This window comes from Hibiscus syriacus, unplaced genomic scaffold (assembly GCF_006381635.1).
Source record: "Hibiscus syriacus cultivar Baekdansim isolate YM2019G1 unplaced genomic scaffold, ASM638163v2 tig00113721_pilon, whole genome shotgun sequence".
In the NCBI taxonomy this organism is placed as follows: domain Eukaryota; kingdom Viridiplantae; phylum Streptophyta; class Magnoliopsida; order Malvales; family Malvaceae; genus Hibiscus; species Hibiscus syriacus.
The window spans coordinates 1,116,163-1,124,967 of record NW_024063468.1 but is presented as its reverse complement, the minus strand read 5'-3'; the positions used below and the strand labels follow the sequence as shown (position 1 = coordinate 1,124,967).

Sequence of the window (8,805 nt, the reverse complement as noted above, 5' to 3'; positions counted from 1 at the left end):
TGAGGAGGGATTTTGAAAACCCGAGACTTTGGGGATTACGGAAAGGTAGAAATGCTCAAATCTTCAACAATGGCGACAGAAATGTAAACCAAATCAAACAATACAATATAAAATTAGCCAGGAACATCAAAACAACGTTGGAGAACTCACATACCAAAAGTACAAAGGAACCAAGGTGGGTTAAATGGAGAAGACCACCAAAGGGCTGTTGGATTATGAACTCGGACGATGCCTACAAAACAAATACCGAATACGCGACGACGGGAGACCTTATTAGAGACGAGGAGAATTGAATTGAACATTATTCAACTGATGATCAACTCGCTCTATAAACGCCCCTAAAACCAACAATTATCTGAAAGATTGAAGCAGTTTTATTTTTTCATTTAAAACAGCAGAACATTTATTAGTAGTCGTAGAATGAAGCAACCATAGAGCAAAATCACCAGCCAATTCTCTTGCAAAGCTTATAGCCAGATAAGATAGCACAGACTGCCATAACTATAAATGTTGCGAAGGCCATGCTGGTCGATACAACGGCTCCCTTCCGAAGTGGTGTGCCTCGCTCAACCAGTCCAATGATCGGCACCGCCACTGAAGCCGATGACACGAGAAGATAACCCACCAACTGTTTACATAGCAACCCCATACATTAGCAAGTGAAAGTAGTAGAGATAGAAGACGGCGGATTGCACTTGCCTGGTCGAGGAAGAAGCTTACGTAGTCCAAGGCCATATCTGAGATCAGAATGCCTCTGTGAGCAATGTCACAAACGCCTTTAAACAGTTGTAAAGCCGTGTATAGGAAAGCTATACTGGCTACGATGAAGCAGTATCTGTACACCAACACAAACAATCAACAATCTGCGGTGATCTGAAATGTCATGTTGTAATCTTGTGAGTAATTAAGGGCAAAATTATGTTGTGCTTACATTAATTCAGGGTAGTCAGTGAAGCTAGGAGATGGTTGGTGTTTCTTCTTTGTAGAAGGGGCAGCGAGTATGAGAGCCGAGATAAAGGAGAAGAGAAGCACCGAGAACCGAAGGAGGAGAGTCGAGTGATGATGTATGGAAGATCTGGAGCTCCACCCTGTAGAAGCCACCGAGAAAGAGAACGGTGAAGGGGTTGGAAATGGCTGCTGCTGCTGAATCTGAGAATTGAATGCCACAGGGGAATCAGCAGGCGTGATCCTACGAGCAATCGCCAAAACAAATTCTCTTTCATCTTTCACTGCTTCCTCTATCTTCTCCATTCTTCAGTTGAGAAACTCTCTGAAGCCTGCTTGTTCTGGTTAATATTTGGGACTCTTTGAATTTTTTTTTTCTCTGAGTTGAATTTTTGTGAATATGGTGATCCTTCACAAACAACAAGTTGTTGACTTGTTTCTGGGATTTTCATAGGAAACTGTTAAAAGTTTCAAAGTTTGGCAATCAATTTTGAAAAATATTTTTTTTAAAAGTTTGATAAATGTTTCTTTGAAAAATGTTTTACAAAGTTTGGTAAAATTTTGGTAGATTTTTGTTAAAAATAGGAATGGGTAAATTCACTTTAGTCATTGCACTTTAGGGTATTTTCAAAGATTAGTCCCTAAGTTTCTACTATAAATACCCTTACCCATTTAGCTTCAAAATCATCCCAAAACATTTCTTTCTTCCTATACTAGAGAGCTTTCTTGTGAGTAGTGAGTGTTTTGTAAACACCTGTAAATTTTCTCTCTTAGTAAAAGATCTGCAGCAGCCCGGAGACGTAAGCACAATTGGCTGAACTCCGTTATCAATTTTCGGGTATTATTTTTCCGCTTTTATTTCGCATTCTCACTAATCTGGTTATAGGGAAATTATTTGTACTCGGTTTATTTTCCTAACAACTGGTAATCAGAGCTTTTGGTTGTGAATTTTGTCAAATTTTCTGTGAGGTTACTATTCATTACTATTCACGTGAATAGTGAATTTCGTGAATAGTGAAATTCGGTCGGCGATACGAGTTTGTTGACGGTGGTGTTCTAATACACGGTGATTCGCAAGAATTGTCAGAAACGATCCAAACGAAGCCAGATTCGAGTGGGAGCGATGGCTGCAGACGAAGGGAAGGTGAAAATTGAAAAGTTCGATGGTGCGGACTTTGGCTTTTGGAAGATGCAGATTGAAGATTTTTTGTACCAGAAAAATCTATATCAACCTCTCTCAGGAAAGCAACCAGAGGGCATGAAGGATGAAGATTGGGCTCTTCTCGACAGACAAGCCCTCGGAGTTATCCGACTGACGTTATCCCGCAATGTTGCTTTTAACATAGCAAAGGAAAAGACCACGGCGGGTCTTATGGCGGCTCTCTCCAGTATGTACGAGAAGCCATCGGCCTCAAACAAAGTTCATTTGATGAGGCGATTATTCAATTTGCGGATGGCGGAAGGGGCATCGGTGGCACAACACCTAAATGAACTCAACACAATCACAACCCAGTTGAGTTCAGTGGAAATTGAGTTCGATGATGAAGTTCGAGCTTTAATTCTCTTATCATCTCTACCAGACAGTTGGAATGTTACTGTTACAGCAGTCAGCAGTTCGTCGGGAAACATCAAATTAAAATTCGACGATGTTCGGGATCTGGTATTGAGTGAAGAAATTCGACGAAGAGAATCGGGTGAAGCATCAACCTCCTCAGCCTTACACACGGAGTCTAGAGGGAGAACTTCAGAAAGAAATTCAAATCGTGGCAGATCAAAATCTAGAAGGGGCAAATCAAGAACAGGAAATAAAGATTTTACTGTTATAATTGCGGCAAAAAGGGTCACTTCAAAAGAGATTGCCGAGCACCGAAGAAAAATACCGGCGCACAGGAATCTGCCAACATGACGGAGGAGACAGGTGATGCCATGATTTTAAGCGTCAACAGTCCGATTGAATCATGGATCTTGGATTCAGGGGCATCTTTCCACTCCACCCCATGCCGAGAAATCATGGAGAACTATGTCAGTGGTGATTTTGGGAAGGTTCATCTAGCTGATGATGAAACCTTGAAGATCGTCGGAAAAGGAGACATCCGACTAAAGCTGCCAAACCAGACCACCTGGAAGCTGACAGGAGTGAGACATATTCCTGGCCTCAAAAGAAATCTGATTTCTGTTGGGCAGCTTGATGGAGAAGGATATAGTACAACTTTTTCAGGCTGTGAATGGAAGATTACCAAAGGAGCACTCGTCATTGCTCGTGGTAAGAAGACCGGTACTCTCTATGTAACCTCAAATTTAGAGAATATCATTGCAGTAGCAGATGCTGATGGAAAATCAAACCTATGGCACCAAAGGCTCGGCCATATGAGCGAGAAAGGAATGAAGATACTTCTGTCAAAAGGGAAGCTGCCGGATCTAAAGAATGTAGATGTCGGACTATGCGAGGATTGCATCTTTGGAAAACAAAAGAAAGTCAGTTTTACAAAGATTGGCAAGACTCCCAAGGCAGAAAGGTTAGAATTGGTTCATACTGATGTATGGGGACCATCCCCTGTTCCATCTCTTGCAGGCTCACTATATTATGTCACCTTCATCGATGATTCAACAAGGAAGGTGTGGGTTTATTTTCTGAAGAAGAAATCAGAAGTCTTTGATACCTTCAGAAAATGGAAGGCCATGGTGGAAAATGAGACTGGTTTGAAAGTCAAGCGGTTGATGTCTGACAATGGAGGAGAGTACAGAGACAGTAGTTTTAGAGATTTCTGCGCAAACAATGGGATCAAGATGGAGATAACAGTTCCCATAACACCGCAGCAGAATGGCGTAGCAGAGCGCATGAACAGAACTCTGAATGAACGTGCCAAAAGCATGAGGATACATGCCGGATTGCCCAAATTTCTATGGGCTGAAGCTATCAATACTGCAGCTTACCTGATCAACCGTGGGCCCTCAGTTCCTTTGGATGGCGGAATACCAGAGGAAGCTTGGAGCAAGAAAGAAATAAACCTTTCACACTTAAGAGTGTTCGGTTGTATTTCTTATGTACACATAAACTCTGCTGAAAGAAGTAAACTTGATGCCAAGTCCAACAAATGCGTCTTTGTTGGTTACGGTGGTGATGAGTTCGGTTACCGGTTTTGGGACTACGAAAATCGAAAGATCATCAGAAGCAGAGACGTCATTTTCAATGAAAATGTGATGTACAAAGATAGGTCAACCGCAGAATCAAGTAATACCGAAGCTGAAACAAAGGAATTTGCTGAGTTCGAGGATATTTCTGGAAATGATGTTCAGATCAATCCTGAAGCAGTTCAAAAGAACCACACACACCAGAACTGAGACGCTCCTCCAGAATTCCTAAACCAACCCAACGGTATTGCCTTCTTTGCACTATTTGTTGCTGACTGACAATGGTGAACCAGAGTGCTATGATGAAGCAATGCAGGTGGAGGATTCAGTCAAGTGGGAGTCTTCCATGAAAGATGAGATGGACTCGCTTATGTCAAATCAGACTTGGGAATTAGCTGAATTACCACCAGGCAAGAAAGCGCTCCATAACAAGTGGATTTACAGGATCAAAGAAGAACATGATGGGAGAAAACGCTACAAAGCAAGATTGGTTGTCAAAGGTTTTCAGCAAAAAGAAGGTATTGACTACAATGAAATTTTCTCTCCAGTCGTAAAACTGTCTACAATCAGACTGGTGTTGAAAATTGTAGCTGCGGAGAATTTACATCTCGAGCAGTTAGATGTAAAGACAGCTTTCCTTCATGGTGATTTGGAGGAAGAGATCTATATGAGGCAGCCAGCAGGCTTCATAGAGGCAGGCAAGAAAAACCTGGTATGCAGGTTGAAGAAGAGCTTGTATGGTTTAAAACAAGCTCCTAGACAGTGGTACAAGAAGTTCGATAGTTTCATGAGTAGCAGTGGTTTTACCAGATGCCAAGCAGATCATTGTTGCTACATCAAGAGGTTCGACAATAGTTTCATTATTTTATTGTTGTACGTTGATGACATGCTCGTTGCAGGCTCAAACATGCAAGAGATCATAAACTTGAAGCAAAAATTGTCGAAGCAGTTTGCTATGAAGGATCTGGGCGCTGCAAAGCAGATTCTTGGGATGAGGATCAAGAGAGACACAAAGTCGGGGACTTTGATGTTATCGCAGGCTGAGTACATCAACAAAGTACTCTCCAGGTTCAACATGCAAGATGCTAAACCAGTAAGTACACCTTTAGGTGTTCATTTCAGACTCTCCAAAGACCAATCACCAAAGACGGAGGAAGAACGTGCACACATGGTGAAGGTGTCGTATGCCTCAGCAATTGGAAGTCTGATGTATGCCATGGTTTGTACCAGACCAGATATTGCTCATGCAGTGGGAGCTGTTAGCAGGTACATGAATAATCCGGGCAAGGTACACTGGGAAGCAGTCAAATGGATCCTCAGATATCTTCGGGGTACCACAAACAAAGCACTTTGTTTCAAAGGTGGAGATATATACTGACAGGCTATGTAGATGCTGACTTAGCCGGAAATGTCGACATCAGAAGAGCACTACAGGGTATGTCTATACTCTAGGAGGAACTGCAGTGAGTTGGGTTTCTCAACTACAGAAGATAGTTGCTCTCTCCACAACTGAAGCAGAATATGTCGCTGTTACGGAAGCCAGCAAAGAGATGGTTTGGCTCCAAAGTTTCTTGGAAGAGTTAGGCAAGAAACAAGAAAACAATATCTTGTATTGCGACAGTCAAAGTGCTATCCATCTAGCAAAGAATCCGTCTTTTCATTCCAGGACAAAGCACATACAATTGAGATATCATTTTATCCGGTCTCTTCTGGAAGATGGGATTTTGAAACTTGAAAAGATTAGTGGAGCTCAAAATCCGGCAGACATGTTGACAAAGACGGTGACTACGGACAAACTGAAGTTGTGTTCAGCTTCAGTTGGCATGCTAGAATAACAAGACCAGACATGCTGCTGCATTGATCGAGGTGTGAAGACATATTAAAATCAGTCTTCAAGTGGGAGATTGTTAAAAGTTTCAAAGTTTGGCAACCAACTTTGGAAAATGTTTTTTTCAAAGTTTGGTAAATGTTTCTTTGAAAAATGTTTTTCAAAGTTTGGTAAAATTTTGGTAGATGTTTGTTGAAAATAGGAATGGGTAAATTCACTTTAGTCATTGCACTTTAGGGTATTTTCAAAGATTAGTCCCTAAGTTTCTACTATAAATACCCTTACCATTTAGCTTCAAAATCATCCCAAAACATTTCTTTCTTCCTATACTAGAGAGCTTTCTTGTGAGTAGTGAGTGTTTTGTAAACACCTGTAAATTTTCTCTCTTAGTAAAAGATCTGCAGCAGCCCGGAGACGTAAGCACAATTGGCTGAACTCCGTTATCAATTTTCGGGTATTATTTTTCCGCTTTTATTTCGCATTCTCACTAATCTGGTTATAGGGAAATTACTTGTACTCGGTTTATTTTCCTAACAAATGGTAATCAGAGCTTTTGGTTGTGAATTTTGTCAAATTTTCTGCGAGGTTACTATTCATTACTATTCACGTGAATAGTGAATTTCGTGAATAGTGAAATTCGGTCGGCGATACGAGTTTGTTGACGGTGGTGTTCTAATACACGGTGATTCGCAAGAATTGTCAGAAACGATCCAAACGAAGCCAGATTCGAGTGGGAGTGATGGCTGCAGACGAAGGGAAGGTGAAAATTGAAAAGTTCGATGGTGCGGACTTTGGCTTTTGGAAGATGCAGATTGAAGATTTTTTGTACCAGAAAAATCTATATCAACCTCTCTCAGGAAAGCAACCAGAGGGCATGAAGGATGAAGATTGGGCTCTTCTCGACAGACAAGCCCTCGGAGTTTGATATCGAAGGATGAAGATTGAAGATTGGGAGTAGGAACTCGAACAATCTTATGCCTTCGGGTTCGCTCCCTCTTTCTTTAGGGAGTATAGAACTCGCAAATCTTCTGAAATCGGGTTCGCTCCCTCTTTCTTTAGGAAGTATAGAACTCGAACATCTTCAACAATCGTGTCCGCTCCCTATTCCTTCAAAGAGTATAAGACTCGAACAATCTTCAACAATCGTGTCTGCTCCCTATTCCTTCAGAGAGTATAAGACTCGAACAACCTTCAACAACCGTGTTTTCTCCCTATTCCTTCAGAAAGTATAAGACTCAAACAATCTTCAACAATCGTGTCTGCTCTCTATTCATTCAGAGAGTATAAGACTCGAACAATCTTCAACAATCGTGTCCGCTCCCTATTCCTTCAAAGAGTATAAGACTCGAACAATCTTCAACGATCGTGTCTGCTCCCTATTTCTTCAGAGAGTATAAGACTCGAACAATCTTCAACAGTCGTGTCTACTCCCTATTTCTTCAGAGAGAGTATAAGACTCGAATAATCTTCAACAATCGGGTTCGCTCCCTCTTTCTTTCAGGCAGTATAGAACTCGAATAATCTTCTTACGGGGTTCACTCCCTCTTTCTCTAGGAAGTATGGAACTCGAAAATCTTCTTCAAACGGGTTCGCTCCCTCTTTCTCTAGGGAGTATGGAACTCAAACATCTCTTCAAACGGGTTCGCTCATTCTTTCTTTAAGGAGTATGGAACTCGGATATCTTCACACGGGTTCGCTCCCTCTTTCTCTAGGAAGTATGGAACTCAGAAATCTTCTTCAAACGGGTTCGCTCCCTTTTTCTCTAGGGAGTGTGGAACTCGGACATCTTCTTCAAACGGGTTCGCTCCCTCTTTCTCTAGGGAGTATGGAACTCGGACATCTTCTTCAAACAGGTTCGCTCCCTCTTTCTCTAGGGAGTATAGAACTCGGATATCTTCACACGGGTTCGCTCCCTCTTTCTTTAGGAAGTATGGAACTCGAAATCTTCTTCAAACGGGTTCGTTCCCTCTTTCTCTAGGGAGTATGGAACTCAGACATCTTCTTCAAACGGGTTCGCTCCCTCTTTCTCTATGGAGTATGGAACTCGGACAACTTCTTCAAACAGGTTCGCTCCCTCTTTCTCTAGGGAGTATAGAACTCAGACATCTTCTTCAAACGGGTTCGCTCCCTCTTTCTCTAGGGAGTATGGAACTCGTACATCTTCTTCAAATGGGTTCGCTCCTCTTTCTCTAGGGAGTATGGAACTCGGACATTTTCTTCAAACGGGCTCGCTTCCTCTTTCTCTAGGGAGTATAGAACTCGGACATCTTCTTCAAACTGGTTCGCTCCCTCTTTCTTTAAGGAGTATAAAACTCGTACCTCTTCTTCAAACGGGTTCGCTCCCTCTTTCTTCAGGGAGTATGAAACTCGAACAATCTTCAAACGGGTTCGCTCCTTTTTTCTCTAGGGAGTTTGGAACTCGAAAATCTTCTTTTGCTTCACTATTTTTTTGTGAAGGCTTTAGTTTGATTTGCTTCAAAGGTTGAACCTGAAAATCAAATATTATCAATCATTAATGTATGCTTGATGATTCGAAAAACATTATACTCAAAAATTTAGAATTTAAGAGAATCTTTTCGAATTCATTTCTCTGGTGAGAGCTTGTCTCGACGCAATTAAATGCAAGAGTCTTCCTTGACTTGACTGCCATTTGAACCTCTCCATTCCTGAGACCTTGAATCGGTTAATGACTCATCACGTGCGTTTCTTTTTAATCACTTGACCAGTTTATTTGTACTCAAAAACTTTTACTTTTTCTCCTACATCTGATGGTCTGATAGTTTGCTCCAACACTCTTATGAGAAGACTTAAAATGGATTTCCTTCACGAACCTTTGATGAAGACACAAGATGGTTTGCTTCATTATTCTTTGGTGCATGCTTAAGACGGTTTGCTTCACT

At 41.5% G+C, this 8,805-nt stretch overlaps 1 protein-coding gene across 2 annotated transcripts; it reads right to left on the bottom strand.

Moving 5' to 3' along the window:
• Nucleotides 1-355: 355 nt before the first annotated feature.
• LOC120186871 (CASP-like protein 4A4) lies at nucleotides 356-1,320 on the bottom strand. Of its 2 annotated transcripts, XM_039190706.1 has the most exons (3): nucleotides 932-1,320; nucleotides 700-835; nucleotides 428-628 (listed from the first exon to the last, which is right to left on the bottom strand). In XM_039190706.1, the coding sequence occupies exons 1-3, from the start codon at nucleotides 1,249-1,251 to the stop codon at nucleotides 443-445; spliced, it is 642 nt and encodes a 213-aa protein (XP_039046637.1). In that variant the 5' UTR covers nucleotides 1,252-1,320; the 3' UTR covers nucleotides 428-442. The 2 variants fall into 2 exon arrangements, with proteins under 2 accessions (XP_039046636.1, XP_039046637.1); XM_039190705.1 differs by having other exon boundaries at nucleotides 356-835.
• Nucleotides 1,321-8,805: the final 7,485 nt, after the last annotated feature.